The following is a 24,263-nucleotide window of genomic DNA, read 5'->3' as shown; positions in this document are numbered from 1 at the left end:
GGGAGCCTGGTCCTTTTTTCCTTCACCCACTTCCTCAAGAGCCCTTGATGTTTTGTCAGCGTGCACAGGCAGACCTCACAGCAGGCTCACCATCTGTGTTTATTACAAACCATTTAATTGCTGCTTATCCCAATAACTTTACAAATATAGAACCACATGCCAGTCTGGGGGTGTTCTGCAGTGAGTCACTACAAACTAGCCCAGGCATAGCTTTAATGCCTCTGAGATCCACCTAGGAGCAGTCCCAGCAGTGGCCTCCGCCATGTGGGTAAGAGGGCCTTGGAGGAGGGCTGCCAACTGTAGCCAGGGGACCTGGCTTCAGGTCTGCAGAGGCGCTTCGACAGCACGATGCTCATTCTCTGTCCGGAGTGTCTCCATGTACTTCCGCATCTTCTCAACCATCCAGGAGGGCAGGACAAAGGATTTCAGCTCCTCTAACTTCAGGTCCAGGCATCCTCTGGAAGAGACATTGAGGAGGAGAGTTGGAGCCAGGGAGGATGTAGGTCCAGGCTCATCCCAGGGGAGGGAGGGCAGGTTTTACCTGTAGTCATCGCTGGCAGCGAGGTCCCGGATGTCCTCCTCAATGAGGAGGTAGGCCTGGGGCAGGAGCAAAGGAGAGTCGTCATTGCCTCTGATTCATTTCAGTCCAACTCGATTAATACTTTATTAAACACCTCCTTAATGTAAGGGCTGGAAGGTGGGGGTGTGTAGTCATAGTTTATAATTTAGCAAAGGAGAGTAAGTAGGGAGAGGCTGTCTGGGGAATAGTTTCTTGAGACAATCTTTCACTCAAGTAGAAAATTTATGGGTGGTAGAGTGGGGAATGATGATTAATTTACTTATAGCTGTCGTCCCTTTTACAAAGGGACCCTGAGGTGGCTTAAAATGAAAGGGCCAGAGGTAGAAAAATACACATGGAAATAGGAAATTAGGAGGAAGCCATATGTGAACTCTGGAACTAAGATAATTTGGTTTTGAACTTCGTGGCAAAAGGGGAAACATGATAAACCGCACTGCTGTCCATTAACTGGGCTGTGTTGTCCGGGGGCCTGCAGAACTGCTGTAGCACAATGCCATGGTCTGCAGCAAGAGAGCCCTCTTGTGAGCCTACCATGTGGCGCATGCTGTCCATCACATGAGACAGTCTTCTGTGGGAGACATTTCTTTCCAGTCTTAGGGTCAGGAATAACTGTGTGTCCCCTGAGACATTTGACTGTCTTCATCTTAGGGGCACTGTGAACTATGCGACAGATCAGTTGTCCTTGAGTGGGGCCTGCAGCCGAAAACCTATGGACTTGCACTGGTCTCCTGGGCTGGCAATTTAAAAAATCCCTTTTTAAAAACTAGTCTTTCTTGTGGCTTAATTTTAGATCCTGCCTTGCCTTTTTATCCTATTTCTTATTTATGTATGTGTCAATGGTAAGTTTCCTGAAATATTTTTTGAAAGAGTGTAGCATATAGTAGAAAATAAAAAAGATAGCTTTCATTGCCAGAAAGATGGCATACTTGTGAGGCCGTTGAATTCTTTCTTAAAAAATAAATTTAATTATTTATTTATTTTTGGCTGCCTTGGATCTTCATTGCTGCTCACTGGCTCTCTCTAGTCGTGGAAAGCAGGGGCTACTCTTCATTGTGGTACGTGGGCTTCTCGTTGCAGTGGCTTCTCTTGTTGCGGAGCACAGGCTCTAGGTGCGTGGGCTCAGTAGTTGTGGCTTGCGGGCTTAGCTGCTCTGCGGCATGTGGATCTTCCCAGACCAGAGCTGGAAGTTGTGTCCCCTGCATTGGCAGGTGGATTCTTAACCACTAGCCACCAGGGAAGTCCCGAGGCCGTTGAATTCTAATAGGAGCAGCCCCAGCGGTGGGACTACATGAGTCTTCAGGTGGGGGACAGGGCATGTGATGGACAAATCCCTCCATGATAGTTTTAGAACACATGCAACGATGATTTTCCTAAGGTTGTTGCTTGATTTGAGCTAAGAACTCTTTAAGTAGAAGTGATTCTGGAAAGGGCTGCCACGTGTGGCAAACAAGTTTCACTGCATGTGCTAATTCCTTCTGACAAGGGGTGCGGCCTGGAGCACAGTGTTGAGAAGAGATTCCATAGCTGATTCTGGTGGAAGAGTTGTGATGGAGGAGTGAAATCTGTCAATGGGCAGCACATGATGGGAAAGCAGTGTTCAGGACATCTTGTACCTGCCATTCTTACATACAGCTAGTATGATCTACATATGAGGGTGCTGTGGAAGGGAAGGGGGAGGTGTGTGGGAGACCTGGGGTCAGGCGAGGGAAGCCAGGGATTACAGTCTGGTCTTCAGCATGAAGGAATGGGCCCTCTCTACACTTACAAGTCTCCTTTCTCACACTTGTTGGGCATGGAGTCTCTCAGATTTGTGGGTAAGCTGCCACCAACAGCCCTGGTCCCTGGGCAGGGTGGGTCTCCAGCAGTGGCACGTGTGGCAGTACTTACCATCTTCCCCCCTGTTGCCCGCATGTGATGCTGCTCGGCCAGCCAGTGCTTGTCCTGGGGGTCAGCTGCATACTGTGAGGGATGAAGGCACGGGGAGGGGGGGAGGTTAGCCTGGTGTGATGGGCTTTTCTCTTTGGTCCAGAGCATACTCTTGGCCCTTGAGCAGTTCTTAGCAACAAGACCTTGTCCTAGCCTGGTGGATGTAGAGGGTTTACCAACCTCTTCAGAGCAAGCAGGGCTGAGCCCAGGAGGAGGCCAGGGTAGGGGACCCAATTCCCTGAGGTTTAGTACACTTCTCATTCCTGCCCCTTTCCTTTTTTTCAAAATTTAAACTTTTTTTTTTTTTGACTGTGCCACGCGGCATGGAGGATCTTAGTTCCCTGACTGGGGATTGAACCCGCACCCTCTGATTGGAAGTGCGGAGTCTTAACCACTAGACCGCCACGGAAATCCGAAAAAAATTTAAAATTTTAAAATTTTGGCCATGCCACGCGCCTTGCAGGATCTCAGTTCCCCAACCAGGGATTGAACCCAGGCCATTGCAGTGAAAGTGCTGAGTCCTAACCACCAGACCAACAAGGAACTCCCCCCTTTCCTTTCTCAAAACACAGCACTTCCGGCAACTGGTCAGATCGTGACTATTATTTTAGAGCTGTACTCCTCTTTGAAGAAATGATATGAGGTGGCTTACAACACATGTGACTATTATGGTGACCAAATTTTCTAAAACAAAAATCAGGACACTTCATGACCCGGAGGAGGCAGAATAGCATCATGGTTAAGAACTTAGCTGTGGGGTTCAGAGCTCAGCCCACAGGGAATGCGCGTGGTAGGGAAGGTTGCAGGTGAGCATGTGAAGGTGGCCAATCTGGCCTGGTGGGCTTTTAGGGGGCGGCAGTTTAAAAAAAAAACAAACAAGAAAGAAAAAGAAAGAAAAGAATTTGATTCAGAAATTCTGGTTTCTGCTAATTATCAGGTGGTGTAAATGTAAGTGATGATTTCCTTGAGACTCAGTTTCTTTTTTTTTTTAAGTTTTTAAAAAAATTATTTTTGTCTGTGTTGTGTCTTTGTTGCTGCACACGGGCTTTCTCTAGTTGTGGCAGGCGGGGGCTACTCTTCGTTGTGGTGCGTAGGCTTCTCACTGTGGAGCACGGGCTCTAGGCGTGCGGGCTTCAATAGTTGTGGCATGTGGGCTCAGTAGTTGTGGCGCATGGGCTTACGGGATGCTCCGCGGCATGCGGGATCTTCCCAGGCCGCATTGGCAGGTGGATTCTTAATCACTGCGCCACCAGGGAAGTCCCAAGACTCAGTTTCTTCATTTGTAAAACAAAGAGTAACACTTATCTTATAGGGTTGTTGTTAAGAATAATGGAGATAGTGCATAAAAGGTGGTAAATATAGTATATGACACATAAGTGCCCAATAAAAGTAGGTTTTATAAAATAGGCAGATCATTTGAAATGGAGACCAAGCTGGGAAACCTGTATGGTTACTACAGATTTAATTATTTAAATCTGTAGTTTAATTAGTTCACTTCCCAAGTAATATAAATATTAACCAAAACTTTGAAAGTGTGTACTTCCTGACCCAGCAACCCCATTTCCAGGGATTTATCCTTCACAGTCATCCACCCGTGCACGCAGGGATGTCTGGTGCAGCACTGTTTACAACAGCAAAACTGTCGGAAAACACTTCAACATCTATAAGTAAGGGAGCAATGAAATGAATGACAGAAAATCTATTCTGTGAATTCTGCACAGCTGTTAGAAGTAAAATGAGGGAGACTTAATAACATGGACAAATTGCTAAGATATTATTCCCTAGATCTGTAGTGGCCAGCACACTTTCCCTGTAAATATTGGGTTGGCCAGGGACTTTCCTGGTGGTCCAGCGGTTAAGAATCTGCCTTCCAATGCAGGGGTCGCGGGTTCGATCCCTGGTCAGGGAACTAAGATCCCATTTGCTGTCGGGCAACTAAGCCCGCGTGCCACAACTACAGAGCCCATGCACTCTGGACCCCACATGCCACAACTAGAGAGAAGCTCGCATGCCGCAACTAAGACCCAACTCAGCCAAAAATAAATATTAAAAAAAAAAATTGGGTTGGCCAAAAAGTTCGTTTGGGTTTTTCTGTAAGATATTACAGAAAAACCCAAACGAACTTTTTGGCCAACCCAATATTTTAGGCTTTGGTGGCCACATACATCTTTGTCACATAATCTTCATTTTCTTTTACAAAAATCACCCTTTAAAAATGTCACCACTCTGCGTTGGACAAAAACAGGCTACAGGTTGGATTTGGCCCACAGACCATAGCTTGCCCTGCATTAGAATGTAAGCTCTATGAGGGCAAGGCATTGTCTGTGTCTGTTTTGTCCACTACTGTATCTCTGGCAGTTTGAGAATGCTCAGCACTCGATATTTTTTCAGTGAATGAATGAACTTTGGGGTGAAAAGAAAAATCAGAATATATATAGTATGAGCCCAATAACACAAACAAAATATCACTAAAGGACAAGGACACACACACACTCACACACATATAGACAGGAGACTGAAGGATGCTACCATGTTGCTGGCGGTGACCCCTGGGGGAGAAGAGTCAGATTCAAGGGTTAAGAGGAGCTTTGTGTTTTGCTCCCTGTTAACTTCAGTGTATTGTTTGAATCTTTTTACAACAAGAATGGGTTTACATATTATTTCTATTAACAAAAGTTAAAAAGGAAAAGAAAATTTGAATAACGCCTTTAGGACAGAAAAATGGGCAAAAGATAGAATAGGCAGTTTACAAAAGAAGCACAAATAGACTCTAAATGGATGAAAAGATGATTATCACTAATAAAGAATTAAAAGTAAAAACAACAAAAGTATTTTCCCTCCACTTATTAGCCTGGAAAGATTACTATGAGAGATAGCATCCATTGGTAATGACAGTGTGGGCTGGGAGTTTACTAAAAATGATGGGTCTAAGAATTGGGAATGTATGCTGGTAATGATGACCATTTATTGAGCCCTTGCTAGGCCAGGCACTGTCTGGGAGCTTTACTGTGCTTTCTCTCTCTTTTTTTTTTTTCTACAGAGGAAGTCAGTTGTGTTTTTCTTAAAGTACAGTTGATTTCCAGTATTATATTAGTTTCGAGTGTACAATATGATTCAATATTTTTATAGCTTATACTCCATCATTTAAAGTTATTACCAAAAATGGCTACATTTTACTGCATTTTCTCTTAATTCCACCAACCCTAAACGGCTGGTTTGCATCATTCTGATTTTATAGATGACAAAACGGTCTCAGAAATGTGGAGCCACTTGCCCAGGTTCACACAGCTAGTAAGTAATGGAACCAGGACTGAAATGATACTCTCAACACTGTGCAACAGGAATCTGAAGTAGGTCCAAGAGCATGTCCATTTGGCAGATGATGCAAGCAAGGGTCCTGGGAGACGCAGATCTTACAGAACAGTCAGGCAGAGAAAAGGGTAGGGGAGGAAGGCCATCAAAGGGAGCAGCAGGAGTGGAGACACTAAGAGAGGAAAATGAAGCAGCAGCAAGCACACCCAATTGCCCAGGTGTTGGGAATCCCACAACATAAGACTGAAAAAAGAGAGGAAGTAGGTATGTCCTTTGAAGAACTTGAACTTGCACAGAATGTAGTAGACAGAGCCCATGATTCTGGGACCCCAAGGAGCTGTGTAGTTCTGACAAGGGGCACTAAGCCTTGCACAAAGGCGCAAAAAAACATATAACTTGAACACATGCGCATTACTTTTTTTCTAATATATTTGGATGCTTTTGTGACTGATAAAATACAAATTCATTTAAGAGGGTGAATTCATACCCCTCCCACCCCCAAGATTTTCTCAAACAGTGGACACCAAAGCATAGCTCAGGAGAGGAGTCCTGTCTTTGAAAAAGGTTAGAACTGCTGCCTTGCTCCAATTTCTTTATCTTATAGACAACTGAATACAGCAGTGGTTAAGATCTCAAGCTTTGCAGAAGACAGAATCCTAACTCACCACTTACTAGCTGAGTAATTTTGGGCAAGTCACTTAGCCTTCCTCAATCTTTCTTTTTGTTTTATTTTAATTTGTAAAATAAGGATAACAATACCTATCTTAAAGGACAGTTCCAAGAGATAATGTAAGTGTAGCACTTAAAACCGTGTCTGGTACACAATAAACATACGAAGAAGGTCACTGTTACCACTGAGGCACAGAGGTGCTGAGTGAATTACCAAATGTAAAGGTTAAGGGCAGAGGGGCACAAGAACCCAGATGTTCTGACTCCCTGATGAGTGTTTACTCCCAGTGCCACCTGCTCCACTGCACTGGTCTGCCTGACTCCCAGCACTCACCTACCTTAAAGAGATGTGGATGCTTGATGTAGATTCTCCCTCTGGTGCCCCCCATCCCTAGGGCCCTGCAAAGTAACAGAGGAGTGGTAAGGATCCCAGCAGTTGCGGTCCTAGTGGTGGGCCCCCGAGCTCCCCTCTCCCTCAGCACCAAAACTCTTTAGACTTACTTGTTGGCTCGAGATCCCAACACAAAGGTGGTAGACTCGTTCAGCCGAGCTGGGTCCCACTGTGCAAAGAATAGAGAGGCTGGTGAGGCTGAGCTTTATCTGGTGGGCGGGACACAAACACTCCTCCCTGACCCTCTCCTACCACCACCCTTGTCCACTGTTCATCAAACAGCTGATTCAAGAAACCGAGTACTTTTAATATGCTAGGTCCTCTGCTCCATACGGGGGGTGGGGGGTGGAGGGATGGAGGGTAAAGGAATGAATTGGAGATAGTATCTGTTCTCCAGGGGGCCACAGACATAGGTACAGATAATGATGCCATCATGAGATGGGCAGTGACACAGATGAGTGCACAGCCTAATGGGAGCCAAAGGGAGGGTAACAGGACGGCTTCCTTGAAGGGGTTAATTCCCAAGTTGGTTCTGACAGGGAGAGCACAAGCTGGACAGAGTAGAGGGGAGGAAGGAGGGGCAGCATGAACAAAGGCATGTGAGAGCTGGTTTGGCTTGTTGGAGAAACCACAGCGATTGTGTTGCTAAAAGAGAGCAAATTAGGGAGTGGCAATTGACGAGGCTGGAGAGGAAAGCAGAGAGGGGCTGGGGACCCTTGTACACTATGTGGACGGCTTTTCATTTTGCTCATTCTGTCGGTGATGGGGAGTCACTGAAGGCCTCTAGACAGGGAGAGCCGGATTTGTGCTCAAGACAGCTCGCTCTTCTGCAACGTGGTTAACGGGCGTGAAGTGTCGAGGCTACAGGCTGGGTGGGCAGTTTAGAGGCAGTTGTAATTAGAGCAGTTTTGAAAGATGAAGGCTGGAGCTAGGATGGCAGTAGGACGAAAAAGAGGGAATAGGAACTGTGAGAAACGTATTTAGGAGGTAGAATCATCCAGGACTTGACTGGATGTCTGGAGGAAAAGGAAACGAAGAGGCAAAGATGACTCGAGTAGAAAAGGTCGAAGCAGGTCTGGGGAAAGGCTGATTTCAACTTTGGATATGCTGAGTTTGAAATTCTATGGAGATTCCAGGCCGAGAGCGCTAGCAGACACTAGGATATACAAGCTTCAAACTAGAGAGAGAGGTGTGGGACAAAGAGGTAAGGCAACTTCAGCACATACTAGTCCCCGAAACCACACGAGTGGATGCTTTAGATCATCCAGAGAGAAACTTTAGGTGGACAAGTGGGCAATGGAGAGAATTCTGGGGAATGCCTACCTGTACGGGTCACTGCTGAGGAAGGACTCGCCAGAGAGAGAGAAGGGGTGTCTGGAGTGGAAAAGAAAGGTCTAGGAGACTAAGGGAGCAGAGTTGAAGAAGAAAGGTGTGGTCACTGGTGGAAGCAGAGGGCCAGTACAATAAGGGGCGGACCGCTTCTACCGGACACAGCTGCAACCCGGACAGTGGAGCTTTCACCTACCTTACTGGGCTTCCATGTATGATTTTAGTTGAAGAAAGGATTCTACTCTTAAAAAAGCTTGCAAACAACTGTTCTGGAGGCAAGAGTTAAGAGCACAGACTGGTGTCCACGGACCTTGGCTGGGTTTGACACTTGGCTCTGCCACTTACACAGTACGTGACTTTGGGCAACTGTGTGGTCCTTAGTGTCTTCAGGTGTATCAAGTGTATAAGATAACCAGATAAAATAATATAATTTCTGCCCAGGAGGTAGGAAAGAAAGCTCCTGAACCACAGAAGGGTAACAGAATCTACCTCATAAGGCTGTTATAAAGATTAAATGAGGGAATCCATACAAAAGATTTAGGGCAGTGCCTACGACATGTTAAGTACTGGATAAATATTAGTGACAACTAGCTTTTACAGGGAGAAGCCTTCAGCAAAGACCAAGCCCTCTCTCTGTTTTGCCCCTAATTTCAGTCCTTACTTGGGATGCTTCTGGAAGGCCAGAGTTGGGAGGTGGGGTGGGAGGTGAAAATGGCTCTGGAATGGCATGCACATGTCCTTCACCACCCCCAGCCCCTTTCCCTCAAGGTGGAGCCCAGAGCCTGGATTGGGTCTCCTTGGGACAGCAGTCACTGCCATGCTCACATAATCATACCTTAGGACCTTCCCGACGAATTGGTTCACAGGATTTTGGTTTCCATCTGATTGGAGGGAAACGAAGAAAGGTGAATCCCCCAAGATCAGGCCTAGGACTGGAAGACGGTTTGCTGCTGCTGGTGGGAGCTCCGCATATACTCTCGCTCCAGCCCTGGGTGGACTGCTTCCTGGTGCTCATTAGAGGAGGTGCAAAGGGAAAAAAGCACAGGGACTAGGAGCCATTCGAGGACTCGCTCTGCTATCACCTAGCCATGTGGGCAAGTCCAAGAACCTCTCTGGGCTGTGGTTTTCTCATCTGTCAGGAGGCGATAACAGCAGCAACTCCCTGTCTTGTGTTAGTGAGGAATGAACGTGCTTCGGGCAGGGGACAAAATCTAAGGTATGAGGATTAGGCTCCCACATAAAGCTCTGTTTGAAAAAAAGATTCTGTTGCTTTAAAAATCTTTGAAAATGACCATCCTGGAGGCAACGTAGTACAGTTTTGCCCTTTATTAGCTGTCTGACTTTGGGTAAGTAATTCTGTTTCCTTATCTGCAAAATTAATTATACCACCCTTAGGGTGCGGTTGTAAGGATTAGAAGATCAAGTGTATATAAGGTATTTAGACCATTTACGGCACATCACAAGCATTCAATACACACTACCAATAAAAGACCTCTGGTGTTGAATGAAGCTGTGCCGAACTGTTCTGGGGTAAAAACAGGATACGACAACCTCCTCACTGCCTTCTTTCCCCACCCCTCAGACTAGAGAGCGCTCCCCTCCACGGGGACCTGGCACAAATGGATCTGATTTTGCCAGGCAGAGAACTCTGGTCTCTTTTCCTCCCGGCCCACTCCCTCCCAGCTCCTCCCTTTGGTTCTGTTGGCCCCTACTCACACCATGCCTGCAGCTGCACGGTCATTTGACAGGATGTGTCCCGGAGGTCGTCCCTTCCTCTGCCATAAAGAACAGGTGTCAGTGGCCTGACCCTCTGGAAGTCCCCACCCCACTGGCAGGTCCAGGGTCACCTGAAGGAGATGGTTTCCCAACGAGACCAAATGACACCCTTTCCCCAGCCAGAAAACCAGGAGATGGTTTACCTTTTTGGGAACGGGGCTTCCTCGGTGGGCACACTCCTCTTCTGCCTGCCGGCCACGCTGCAGGAGAAGGGAAAGGAGTCAGTGGGAGGCCAGTGGCCGGGAACTGTGGGTCCCCTGGGGCTGCAGAAGACAGAGCCCCTGGACCACACCCTCCAGCCCCTCCCTGAGCCGGGACTCAGCAGCCCTCCCAGCATGATGCTATTTAGACCTGGTCCCACAAATGGGTGGTCCGTGGAGCCTCCCCTAGGCCACAGAGTTCACCTGCCTCCCATTCTGATCGTTCTCCCCCTCCAAGACCTGAGGACACAGTGACTCTAACCTTTATCCCTGGAAGCTCATGGGTCAATCTGGGTATTACTCTTTCTCCATCTGAAAACAGCAGTTTAGCCTGAAGGGACAAGACCAAGTGTTAACAGTCACTATTTTGGTGGTAAGCCTCTCTGCCCCCATTTTTATAGACACAACTTCAAACTGGGTTAAAACTCTTTCATGGTCAGTACAAAGGGACCGTGAGATATGCATACAAATAGATATCTTTTTTAAAAAACTTGAATAATTCATGACCATTGTTGAAAAATTAGAAAAATGTAAATAAGCAAAATTTAAAAAAATCAAATCTGAAACCTCAGTACCCACAGAATACTATTAACATTTCAATGTAAATTCTTCCTCACTCTTTTCCATGTAAACACATGCTATGTATTTTTTCTAACTAAATGCACTGATATTAAACATATTCCTCAGTAAGCTGCCGTTTTTCGCTTAATAAATATTGAGTGCCTAGTGCGTAAGTGCTGGAGACACAGCAGTAAATAGCACAAGCAAGGGCCTTGCTCTGTGGAGCTCATATTCTGTGGGTGATCCGGATGATAAGCAAATAAACAAACATATAAACAAGGTGACTTCGAATCATGAATTTTTCTCTGAGAAGGAAAAACCCTAGCTAGGCAGATGTGATGGAGAATCACCAGAGGGGAGGGCTACTTTGGGTAGGTGGTCAGGGAAGGCCTTGCTGAGAAGGGAGACTCTGAGCTGAGATGTGAAGAAGGAGCCACGTATAGAAAAGGCTGAGCAGAAGCGTGTTTCTGCCGCAGGAAGGAGTGCAAAAGCCCTAAACTGGGAACAGACGTGGCTCATTTGAAGAAGAGGATGGCCTCTAAGTAATGGGAGAAGGAGAGAGTGGTGAGCGAGGAGCATGGGGAGGCTGGCAGGGCCTTGCAGGCCTGTGCAGAGTGAGGATCACGTGACCTCTCGGAGCAGCATTTGACAGCCCTGAGAGCGCTCTCCTTCCGGAAACAGTCTTCTACTGGCTCCTGTGGCCACACGCCCTGGTTTTCCTCCTACTTCTCTGGCCACCCTTTTTTTTTTTTTAAATTATAAATTTAAAAAAAATTTAAAAAATAATAAATCAATTTATTTTATTTATTTTCATTTTTGGCTGTGTTGGGTCTCCGTTGCTCCATGTGGGCTTTCTCTAGTTGCGGCGAGAGGGGCTAATCTTCCTTGCGGTGAGCGGGCTTCTCATTGTGGTGGCTTCTCTTGTCGACGAGCACGGGCTCTAGGCACATGTGCTTCAACAGTTGTGGCACGCAGGCTCAGTAGCTGTGGCTCACGGGCTCTAGAGCGCAGGCTCAGTAGTTGTGGCACATGGGCTTAGTTGCTCTACGGCATGTGGGATCTTCCCAGACCAGGGATCGAACCCATGTCCCTTGCATTGGCAGGTGGATTCTTAACCACTGCACCACCAAGGAAGCCCTCTGGCCACTCCTTCTTAGCCTTCTTTGCTGGCTCATCCTCCTCAATCTGGTTCTTTTCATTAGATATTCTGTCTGCTCTCATTTATGCTCATGGCTTCAGTTAACACCTATCTCCCTAATTTTCTATCTTCAGTGGTAGCCTCTCCTTTGAGTTCCAGATTTATGTAACAGTCTGCCCCACGTCTATGTGTAGATGTCTCAAATTTGCGAAGTCGAAAACTGAACTCATGATCTTCTCCTCCAAGCTTTGTCCCTTTTCAGTGAAGAGTGCACAAATCTCAGTGTGTAACTTTGCACACATCTGTGTGGTAATTTAATTCAGACCTGTATTGCCTAACTAGGCTGTAGGTTCTATGAGAGCAGGAACCCTGCCTGCTCATTTGCCATGTTAATCCATTCAATCATTCGATAAACAATGTACACATATTAAGAGTCATATTGTAGGTCTGGGAATACAGTGGTGAATGAGATCAGGCCTCAACTGCTGTAAAGCTCAAGATTTTAGCAGAGGTTGGGGATGGGAGCGAGGTAGAAAATAAACATGTGTACTATTAATAATTTCAGATTGAAATAAATGGCGGAATAAACAAGTAAGGTGATAGAGATTAAATGGAGGTGGGAAGGGAGTAAGATGGCAGTGGGGTGGGGGGCACTACTTTGGATGGTGTGGCCAAGGAAGGCCTCTCTGATGAGGTGATATTTAAGGTAAATCTAAAGAAAAGAAGGAACCAGCTTTGTAAAGAGTTAAGCATATGCCACGCAGTGAGAACAGTGTGCCTCTCAGTGAGAAAAGCAAGTGCAAAGGCCCCAAGCCCAGTGTGCTGGAGAAGCAGAAAGGATTCCTATACAGCTAGAATGTAGTCAGTGAGGGGGAGGTGGGATGAGATAAGTTAAAGAAGTATGCAGGAGAGGTCTAGGTAGGGCTCTGTGGGTCATGGTAAGGCATTAGGGTTTATTCTGCCAGCAATGGGAAGTCACTGGAGGGTTTTAAAGAGGAGAGTGACACAATCTGATTCACCTTTAAAAAGATGGGTCTGGCTGCTGTAAAGATGGAGTGGAGGAAGGCAAGAGGGGCAGTAGCTCAGGGCTGAGATATACATTTGGAAATCATCACCAGTTAAACTGGCTTCAAAGCCACAGGACTACATGAAATCACCTAGAACGAGAGGCAGCCACAGAAGAGATGGGATTTGTGAACAAAGCAAAACAAAGAGCGCTGTTCACCACTCAGCACTACAAGAGTTAAGTCGTAACCCACTGCAAGTAGACAGTGCACCCCGAGAGAAATTCAGGATGAAAAACAGGATGAGGCACTCTGTGCTTTGGATAAACAGGCCCTTAGACAGTTAGATGCATATCTCAGGGAGAATCTCAATGACCCCAGATTCTTGCATCTTCCCATACATAGAAAAGCAGCAAAATCATTAACTTAAGATGTCTGTTCTTTGTCATCAGCAGTAATCTTTCACCAAGACGTATGCTTGACTGCAGCGCCTGCCCCCCCCCCCCCACCGGCCAATCATATATAAACCACCTCTTCGGAGCAGTTCCCTCAGAGCCACTGAGAGGCTGTCTCTAGGTACAGTCCTCAGTAAGTCCCTGGATAAAACTTAACTTGCAACTCTTACATTGTGTGTTTGTTGTGTGTTTTTCTGTAAGTCGACAGGTCTGAGGACTGAACTTGGGAATGCGTCAAGTTAGTAGCAGAGAAGAAGAGCTGAGGAAAGTGAGGAGGAGTGACCGATGAGGCTGGAGCAAAGTCAAGGCACTGGAGCCAGGAGAGGAGTGTTCCAAGAGACATGAAGTGACCCACTGCGACGAATGCCACCAAGAAGCTGAGTAAGCTGAGCGACATGGAGGTTACTGGCGACCCTGATATAAGAGGGCTTTCTGTGAACTGGTGGGGACTGAAGTCAAAACAAAGTGAGTGAAAGAATGAATGGAATAAACAAAAGAAAAACAAATCAAAGGAAAAGAACCAAACCAAACCCCCCCAAAACAGGGAATTCCCCAGTGGTCCAGTGGTTAGGATCCCGTGCTCTCACTGCCAAGGGCCCTGTTCAATCAGCTGTGCCGCGCGGCTTACGCGGGTGGGGGTTGGGGGGGATGACAAAAAAAAAACAAATGAAAGAACTAATGGAATGAATGGGAGGTGACAAAGTAGAGTCAGGGATAGCAACCTTTTCTAAAGTCTGGCTATAAAAGGGAACAGAGAAATAGTGTGGCCTCTGAAGGGGACTGTGGGTTCAAGGCCGGTCTGTTTCGTTCTCCATTGTATTCTCAGTGTCCCAGTGAATGAACACACATGTGTATAAACATACGTAGGGGAAAAAATGGTAAACACATCAAAATGTTAATAGAAGTTATTGTTGGCAGTAAGATTATGAGAAATTTTAATTTTCTTCTTTGTAATTTATATTTTCTAATTTTAATATAACACCACCAGCAAGTAACATTTATTGAGTCTTTGCTACTGATCTAAATGCTTTAAGAGTATTGCCACATTTAATTCTCACAATAATCCTATGAGGTAGAGCCTCTAACTCCACTTTGCAGATGAGAAATCTGACGTTTAGTGAGGTGAGGCAACTTGCCTAAGGTCACACAGCCAGTCAGTGCTGAAGCCAGGACTCAAATCTGCATAGTCAGAATCAAGAGAAAACTTGCATCCTTAGCTACTATGACACATTTTTCTTAGTGAATGTGTACTACTTGCATAAAAAAAACGAAGAAATAACCACAACTACGCTGCAAAACAAAATCAATCAAAAACCCCAAGGCCACGTGCCATAGATAAGATCAGCCATTTCTCCCTAAGAAACAGCTGTAAAGAGGTAGTGAAGAAGACTAGGAAATACCACTGAGATGGGCAGGATGGGGTTTCAAAAGTGAAAACAAGCCAATCAAGTCTTAATCCCACTAAAACCAAGAAATAGTCTAGTCTGATTCTATCAGGTCCAGTCTGAAGAATCTTTTACTGTAAGAGGAAGCTCTGCAGCAGTTTAGACACGGAGCTTCGACGTACCCTGGCCCCCTGAAAGCGAGGCTCTGTTGTGAGGCAGCTCCCGGCCCCCTGAAAGCGAGGCTCTGTTGTGAGGCAGCAACACGCACCACACTGTGAATGTCACTGCCCTGTATTTAGCATCTAGTACGCTTTGTGCGCAGCCATTCGGTGGTGGTGGTTTATGTGTATCATCGCATTTAATCCTCACAGCACAACAGTGGTCTTAGTCCAAAATCTAGACATGAGTAAACTGAGGGTCAGAAAGGTTAGAAGACTTCTTCAAAATTTCTTTCTTTTTTTTTTGGCCGTGCCTCGGGCTTTTGGGACCTTAGTTCCCCGAGCAGGGACTGAACCCCGGCCCTTGGCAGTGAAAGCATGGAGTCCTAACCACTGGACTGTCAGGGAATTCCCCCAAATTTCTTGCTTCATCTGGTTTTAAGTTAGACTTTGGGCTTTCTACCTTCCTATGCTCTGATTCCACGTGTTCTGACCACACAGTTACATCAGTACTGGAAGGAGGGAACTCTGGAAGGTGGAATGTGAGGACTCAGAAGCCTGGAAAGGTATGAACGTTCAGCGAGTGGAGGTTATGCCCAATTCACTTGAACTCCAACTTCACCTTTCACTGGGACTCCTGAACGGTCTCATAAATTTCCCTTTCAATCTCCATGGCAGATTCCCAAGCTAATCTCCTCATGGCAGCCAGAGTGATCTTGAAAATACAAATTTCATTAGGTAGCTCTTCTGCTTAAAATTCCACACCTATAGCTTGGTTTGCAGTGCTCTGCCATCCTCTCCAATCTCTAAAAACCAACAACACTGGCTTCTTTCTTTCTCCACTCTGCCCTGCCCCTGGGCTCGGCACCCTCTAGTGTACTCTCTCATCACCTCCTATGCTTACAGCATTTATAACAGTTTCTGATTATAGACCTATCGTATGATCACTGGAGTAATGTCAAGGGCTCTGGGGGCAATGACTGTGTTCATATTGCACAGCCCTGCTGGGGCCTGGCAAATAGTAGGCCCTCAACACATATTAGGTGAAGAGATAAATTCAAGAAAGCATTTCAGGATGCAAATGAGAGTGAAGGTTTTATCAATTTAATATTGATTCAGCTCAAACTTATAAGATTAGTGTTAGCAAACTGCCCTGTTTTATTATCAGCACATGTCACAACTGATTATAACATATTACAGTCCCAGAGTGAGTTAATGAAATGGCCTCCTATGAATCTGATTAGCTTAAATTTAATAGTCTATGAGAACCAGATCAGCTTTCACTGCCCTCACAGGATGGAGTTTTGCTTTTTTAAAGCTGAGGTCTAGGCCCTGGTCTTGCTCATTTCTGAGGCTGTGCCTGAGTAGCTAGTCAGCCAACCTCCCGGAAGATGTTACTCTCTCATCTCACGATAATTACCCTCATGGTACTGACCTCAAGCCTGCCCTTGTGGCTATGGTTATGAAGAAATTTCCATTTCTGACAGCTAATGGTTCCACAGTCAAGCACAGAATCTGGGTGATGCTGACAATTCCTATTAATAACAGCAGCTGACACATGCAAACTGTTCACTACTATCTTGAGGACACAACCATTTCTAGACCTGATGTCATGACTCCTGACCACTTTGAGAGGCAGGGAGGCAGAAAGGGTGACAGGTCTCATGATACCAAAAGGGGCTGCGATTACTTGAAGGATCAAATCAGCAAAAGCACTTGCAGAGGCGAGCCAGACCTTAGCTATTCTCTCTCGCTTGTTCCAAGCCACAATTTCTTCATCTGTAAACTAGGGATGGAAACATGCCTTCTGTACAGGTTTCTTCTGAGATGTACTAACGCAGGTGAAAGCATCTACCACGGTAGCTGGCATCTAGTAGCTACCTCCCTTCCCTTCTGTCAGCAAGGCTCTAAGCCCTATCTAGACGTAAGTAGCTCGCCGGGTATCCCTCCAAATACTACTGATGATGGGACCACATTTCTTTGCTGAGCCCTGAGGGCTAAACCTTGTGCCTACATCTCTTTTCCTCTTTGATCTCACCTGCTCCAGGCAGCTCCGACAGGCCTCCTGGATCAGCTGCTCTGCATTCACTTCTTCCCCGACGTTGTCGCGTACGTTCAGTGCGGCCTTCTGGAAGAACTAGGGAGAGGTACAATAGAAGACAAGGTCAGAAGTCCTGCTAATCTGCATCAATTTGAAGGGAACAGAATATAAAACAGAAGCTTTCCTCCTACCCTCAGAAAGAAAGGAAAGGTGATAATGAAAACGGCTTTGAGATCAGCCAGACTTAGATTCACATCCCAGGCTCTACTTCCCCACTCTATACGCTCTTAAGGAGGAGAACCATCATGGAGGTGCTGTAAAACTCCTCTGGCAAAGCAATAAAGCTATTCTTTTTTTTTTTGGCTGTGCCACATGGCTTGCGGTATCCCTGATCAGGGATTGAACCTATGCCCTTGGCAGTGAAAGTGCAGAGTTCTAACCACTGGACCGCCAGGGAATTCCCTAGAAGAATATATATATATATATATATATATATATATTTTTTTTTTTTTTTTGCGGTACGCAGGCCTCACTGCTGTGGCCTCTCCTGTTGTGGAGCACAGGCTCCCGACGCGCAGGCTCAGCGGCCATGGCTCACGGGCCCAGCCACACCGCGGCACGCAGGATCCTCCCGGACCAGGGCACAAACCCGTGTCCCCTGCATCAGCAGGCGGACTCTCAACCACTGCGCCACCAGGGAAGCCCAGGAGAATATATTTTTGACACGAAAAGGTATTCATGATATTTTGTCACGTGAAGGAAGCAAGTTATAAAATAGTCTGGGATAGTGTGAGCCTATTTATCTAAAACAGCAAAAAAGCAAACTGTAGAACTGTAAGAATATATAGAGTAAAAGAACTGTAAGAATATATTAGAGTAACAGTGGTGATATGATTTTTTTTTTTTTTTTTTGCTTATCTATCTTCTCAATTTCTATAATGTACGTGTCTTACTTCCACAGAAGAAAAAACAACCACACCAGTACCTGAGATGAACAGGTCAGGGAGGCCAGAAAAGACCCAGAGAGTGGAAAAGCCTAATTGAATTCTGACTTCGCCCAGTCTGAAAGAAACATCTGTAGACTGGGAGGGGTGAGACTTGGCCAGGGCCCCAGGATGTCAGCAGTCCCAGCTGGCTGGGGAATGGAAAGGCAGAAGCTTCCTCCATTGGGTAAGAGGGACAGCTTGAGCCTGAAAACACCAAGGGACAAGGTGACATGAGGCCCCAAACCAAGACACCCGGAGCACATTTGTAACAATAGTCCATGTCTCCAGAAGAAAGGGTTGGTTCTCTCTGGTGAACAGAAAAATTCTGGAACCTATAACGCATGCTCCTCCTGTGGGAGACAACTATGGGGAAGTACTATCATTTTATGTTCAGAATTTTATATATATGCCTTTGTTGTTAACATCAAACCAAGGAGAAGAGTGTGAAAGCACTGGATTAGAGACCTCAAGAGTTTAGGAGGGAAATTCTACAGGCAAAATTAAATGAAATGATCAGATGAGTTTGACTTCAAAACAAAAAACTGGAGATTAATACTGGTGGTTCAATTCCGACTACTGACTATGTGAAAGCTAGTTAAAATAATCTGGATACTGTAGAACCAGCCTGTGAGGTGGGCAGGGCAACAAATATGTAGGGGTGAGTGTAAGCTACCTCCAGACGTGAGAATGAAATTCAGTCATGAACAAGGAATTCTCAAACACTATTGGTAGAAATGTAAAATGGCACAAACTTTCTGGAGAGAGGGACTTCCCGGGCGGTCCAGTGGTTAAGACTCATGCCTTCACTGCAGGGGGCACCGGTTTGATCCCTGGTTGGGGAACTAAGATGCCGCTGTGTGGCGTGTGGCCAAAAAAAAAAACCAACCAAACAAACAAAAGCAACACAACAACATTTTCTGGAGACAAATTTTCTTGAGGGAAAAATATGTTTCCTCTTTTACCCACCAATTCCATCTTTAGGAATTTATCCCCCAGAAATACTCTCACAGGTTAACAAAGATATACATTCAAAGTGCTCAATGTAGCATTGTTTGTAATAGACAAAAACTATAAGTAATCCGAATGTTCTAGGGACTAGCTCATTAAATTGTGGTACATCCATACAATAGATTACTGTGCAGCTATTATAAAAGAATCAGGGTGAGCTATTATGTATTGATCTAGAAACATGACCAAAATATATTGTGAAATGAAAAAACTGAATTGCAGAACAGTGTGTGTAAAATGATCCTACGTATTCTTTTTTTTTTTGGCCGCACTGTGCGGCTTGTGGGATCTTAGCTCCCCAACCAGGGACTGAACCTGGGCCACAACAGTGAAAGTGCCGAGTCCTAACCACTGGACCGCCAGGAAATTCCCTGATCCCATGTATTTTTTAAACATGAGTGAGTGCACACGCACACACACAAATAAATATAGGAGACTATGTCATTGTTAACAGTTTGGTATCCTGGGAGGTGAGTTTTAGTGACTTTGGTTTTTACTGTTATTCAATCAAAGAATACTAATACGTACCACCTAGTCCACAATTTTGCTATATTTGCTATCATGTATTCATTTACCCATCCCATTTATCCACCCATAAATCCATTTCCTAAGCTATATTATTAGAATATTCTTTTTAAAGGGGCATGCATTTAGTAATAACAGGAATAAATGAATAAAATTCACAATGTCTTGGATAAAATCAGCTATTTCTAGAAGTTATTTTTCTAAACATTTTTAAGAAAATGGGTAGCTGAGATTTGGAACATCATTAAACAAAGTGATCAGATGAGGTCGATCAAGAGCCTGGACTTACCTGAAGCTGTGATGTAATCAAGTCATTTGTACCTTGTCTAAAAACAAGTGTGGGGCTTCCCTGGTGGTGCAGTGGTTGGGAGTCCGCCTGCCAATGCAGGGGACACGGGTTCGATCCCTGGTCCGGGAGGATCCCACATGCCGCGGAGTGGCTAGGCCTGTGCGCCACAACTGCTGGGCCCGTGTGCCACAACTACTGGAGCCCGCGCACCGCAAAAGAAGAGGCCACCTCAGTGAGAAGCCTGCACACCCCACAGAGGAGTGGCCACCGCTCACTGCAACTGGAAAAAGCCTGCATGCAGCAATGAAGACCCAGCGCAGCCAAAAATAAAGTTTAAAAAAGTAAAATAAAATAAAAACAAGTGTGGCAAGGACTTATCTTTGCAGACTACGTGAAGCCACAAATTGTGTTTATCCAGCATTTGTTCAGAAGAGAAAGTTCCTGAATCATGGCATCCACTACTGGGACAAGCAACAAGGAAAGTGCTTTGGAGGTAGACAGTCCTGGATTGAATGCTGGTCTAGCCTTTTCCTAGGGGCTTAACCTCTTTATTTTTGCACATGTAAAGGTGCAGAGGTATTAGAATACTTGGTGCATTCTGGGATGTGCAGAAGTCAGGGGCAGGAATAACTAGGTATGTAGAGGAGTGTGGCTGATCACAGGGGACCATATGTGCCATGTTAAGGAATATGGATTTCACCCAGAAAAAAATGGAAAGTCGTGGAGGGATTTTCAATAGGGGAGTGACACCATTGGGTTTACATTTGAGAGATCACTGGCAGCTGTATGGAGGGTGGATTGAAAGAGGGAAAGAACAGAGGCGGTTAGGGATTACAGTGGGAGCCTGAATGAGAAATAGTGAAGGCCTGAACCAAGGCAGAGGCAAGGAATAAGGGTATGCTGGTCATACTGTGGGGTGGAAGGTACAGGACCCCACTACTGGATATGGAAGATGGAGCAGAGGGCAGAGCCACTGGACTCTGGTTTCTAAGTGAATGATGGTCCCATTCAAACTTGTCCAAAACTGAGCTCCTGATTTCCCCTGCTTGTCTCCATCTTCCTCATATCAAGTCAATGGCAATCCTATCTTTACAGTTGACCCAGGCAAATAACTCCGGAGTTGTTTACTTCTTTTTCTTTTACCCGGCACATCTGAATCATTAGCAAATCCTGTTGCTACCTTGAAAACACATACGGAATCTGATTCTTTCCCAACACCTTTACTGCTAACACCCAAGCCACTATCATCTCAAGCCTCCTAACTGGTCCTCCTGAAGTCTATTCTCTTTACAACTGTCAGAGAGACTTTTTAAAAGTGTTCAGATCATGAACTCCGCTCAAAACTCTCCAAAAGCCTCTATTTTACTTGCAATAAAACCCAAAGACCTGTCGACTGGAAAGAAAATGCACAACCTGAAAGTTGAGAGTTATATTTTATTCAGTGGACAAAACTGAGGACTTAAGCCTGGGACACAGCATCTCAGACAGCTCTGAGGGACCACTCCAAAGAGGCAAGTGGGGGGAGCCAGGATATATAGGAGTTTTCGCAACAAAGACCACGGAGTCGGAACATCAAAAGATTACTCTTAAATAAAGAAAACCAGACATCTCAAATTAAGGAATTTAGCACTTTCCTATGCATGGGAAGATGCAAGAGTCCGGGCTCAATGAAATTATTCCTTTGATATGCACCTCAGCTATCTGGGACCAGGATCCTGTGCTTTCTCATCCTGAGTCTCCTCAAGGTGCACGGTCAGGTGTGGCTGCAGCAGTTGACCGCTAGATGGCGGGCATCCTGTTTCTATCCTGAGTTCCCTCATGGCTCGACATCAGGGTGGCTGTAATGTGATGGCTTGATGGCTGCAACATCCTTTATTTCCTGATGTGGCAAGCAATAAATTTCATTCACAGTCCTCACCACAGCTTTAAAGTTCTGCCTGAGCTGAGTCTGTTACCTGTCTGGTCACCTCTCCTTCTCCTCTCCTTCCGGCTCTGCTGGCTCCAGCCACTCTGTTGCTTTGAATGTGCCAAGCATGCTTCTGCCTCAGGTCCTTTGCCCTTGTTCCCTCTGCCTGGGTTGCTTTCCCTCCAGGTATCTGCACGACTTGTTCTTTCCTCACTTTATTTGGGTCTCTGCTCAAATGTCCTCTTATCAGAGGGCTTTTCTAGCCACAAGCTATGAAATAGCATCCCTGTTCCCTATCGGTCACTCTCTTCCTGTTCTCTCTGGCATTCCCTGACAAAGTACACATTTATTTAAAGAGGGTAAGGACACTGTCCATTTTATTCACTGCTACATCCCTAAGTGCCTAGCATAGTGCTTGCATTATGGTAGGTGCTCAGTAAATACTTTTTGAATGAATGAATAAACACAAGAGGAGAAGGTTTAGGAAGAAAAACAAGAGTTCAGTCCTGGGCTTCCCTGGTGGTGCAGTGGTTGAGAGTCCGCCTGCCAATGCAGGGGACACGGGTTCGTGCCCCGGTCTGGGAGGATCCCACATGCCGCGGAGCGGCTGGGCCCGTGAGCCATGGCCGCTGAGCCTGCGAGTCCGGAGCCTGTGCTCCGCAACGGGAGAGGCCACAACAGTGAGAGGCCCGCATACCGCAAAAAAAAAAAAAAAAAAAGCTTTGCTGAAACCCATCGGGGACTTTGGGTATTTTGAGCACTAGCTGTCCTGGACTCCTTGCTTGGTGCCCTGCAATAAATGCTGTACTTTCCTTCACCACAACCCAGGGACAGTAGATTGGCTTCACTGCACGTGGGCAAGCAGTAAGACTCGAGTTTGGTTTGGTAACAAGAAGAGGAATTCAAATTACCCCCAAAGAGGAAAAACATTCTTCGGGGGTTCAGAATTGGAAAACTTTTGATTATCTGTGTGTACTAGAAAGAGAGACTGTGATGCAGGCAAGGACTGCCCATGAGTCTTTATTCCTGTTAATTTTTTATCTTTGTGTCCTTCTCACCTTCATGTACTTGTTGAAGACAGTCTGGATCTCCTCATTGATGCTAGGCTGCAGGACAGCTCGGAGGAGATCCATGGAGATGGCAGGATCTGTGAAACTGCATTCAGGAAGGAGACACAGTCAGGAGGCATGTCCCAAACATATCCTTTCCTACTCTGCCCAGCCAATTATTGAGATAGGACCCTTTAATGACAATAACATATGGCTTTTACAGAAAACTAGCCACGTGCCCAGGTGCTCTGCAAACCACATAGATGCAGGACTTTATTTCATACTCATAATTCTATGGAATGGCATTATTTTTAAAGTGTTATAGAGGTATAATACTTAACACAGAAAAAGTCTATACACTTTAACAAACAGTTTTAGTGAACATCCTTTTAATCGCTACTCAGGTCAAGAAACATATATAACCAGCATCCCAAAGACCCATCTTGTGCTCTCTCCCTTCCCTGAGATGGATACTATTAGCCCCACATTTTTTTAACTTCCATGCTATCCTGCCTCTTTGGAGCCTTCAAACGCAGAGCCTGTGAATGTTAGGGACCTTGGGCACTGTTGAATCAACATGCCCCCTCTTTTGAGTTCAGAAGGGAAATGACTTGCTCAAGGTCACACAGAGTTACAGAATCTGAATCTCCTCTTTCTATTGGTCGATGATCTCTTTCTCAGCTCTGTGCAGTGGGGACCCAAAAGCTGCCTCCCAAGCCAGTGCCTGGGAGAGGAAGTCCCACCCAAGGCCAGCCTTACCTTGTTGTCATCTGTGAGCGGCGGCCCCTCCGCTGTACCTGCCGGTGCTTTATCATTATGTTCCAAGGGTTCTGTGGAGACCAAGGGAGCAGATGTCACCGAGGTCCGTGACGCTGGGGTGGAGGTGGAGGGTGGGTATTAAGTTATACCTAGACATCCCTGCTTCTCAGGTGCTTTCACCGTCTCTCCCCGCTTGGGGTAGGGGGGAGGGCAGTGGTTGGAAGGTCCTACCAGAGAAGAGGAACCGAGATAAAGCTTCCTGCCCCCAAATCCCAACCCCACTTTTTCAGGAACGGGCGGAGGAAAGGAATCAGTGTCCACCGAGGGGCTACTCGGTGCCAGATGATGCGCTGGGCGCTTTACCCGCATTTATATCCTTTCCCACAACAACTTTACGAGGCAGGGCCTAATCATCTCCATTTTCGAGAAGAGAAAACTGGCGCTCAGGGGCTTGGCAGGGCCGGCCTACGTCACCTAGCTGGGGGGGCGGCACCAGAATATGAAGCCGGGTCGTCGGACTTCGACAACCACAACCCCTCGGCAGCACCAGCCGCTTCGTTCTCTCGCCCACGGGCCAGGGTCCCGGGAGCCCGAGGCCCTGTCGGGCCCAAGCCCAGGCCTGGCCGCGGCTTCCCCGGGGACGCCCTCACCGTGAGAACCAGCTGCCCCGCTGCGCCCGCGTCTCCCAGCTCGGGTCCGCCCCGCTCTGCCCCGCCGGGTCCCCGCGGCTGCTCAGCGTCTCCAGTGGCCCCCATGGCGCCCCCGGTTTCCACAAGTCCAGCCCGACTCTGTCACCGGCTGAAAAGTCTCTCTGTG

At 46.3% G+C, this 24,263-nt stretch overlaps 1 protein-coding gene across 2 annotated transcripts; it reads right to left on the bottom strand.

Moving 5' to 3' along the window:
- Nucleotides 1–80: 80 nt before the first annotated feature.
- Nucleotides 81–24,260, bottom strand: DNTTIP1 (deoxynucleotidyltransferase terminal interacting protein 1). Of its 2 annotated transcripts, none has more exons than XM_030848809.2 (13): nt 24,098–24,260; nt 23,448–23,518; nt 22,698–22,794; nt 16,923–17,021; nt 10,446–10,514; nt 10,127–10,183; nt 9,924–9,982; nt 9,043–9,088; nt 6,989–7,047; nt 6,826–6,886; nt 2,468–2,539; nt 542–597; nt 81–457 (listed from the first exon to the last, which is right to left on the bottom strand). In XM_030848809.2, exons 1-13 carry the CDS (start codon nt 24,200–24,202, stop codon nt 319–321), a joined length of 990 nt encoding a protein of 329 aa, XP_030704669.1. In that variant the 5' UTR covers nt 24,203–24,260; the 3' UTR covers nt 81–318. The 2 variants fall into 2 exon arrangements, with proteins under 2 accessions (XP_030704669.1, XP_030704670.1); XM_030848810.2 differs by having other exon boundaries at nt 23,448–23,560; nt 24,098–24,238.
- Nucleotides 24,261–24,263: the final 3 nt, after the last annotated feature.

This window comes from Globicephala melas, chromosome 15 (genome assembly GCF_963455315.2).
Source record: "Globicephala melas chromosome 15, mGloMel1.2, whole genome shotgun sequence".
Lineage (NCBI taxonomy): Eukaryota > Metazoa > Chordata > Mammalia > Artiodactyla > Delphinidae > Globicephala > Globicephala melas.
The sequence above is the reverse complement of the archived record's forward strand: the minus strand, read 5'-3'. Positions and strand labels throughout refer to the sequence as shown.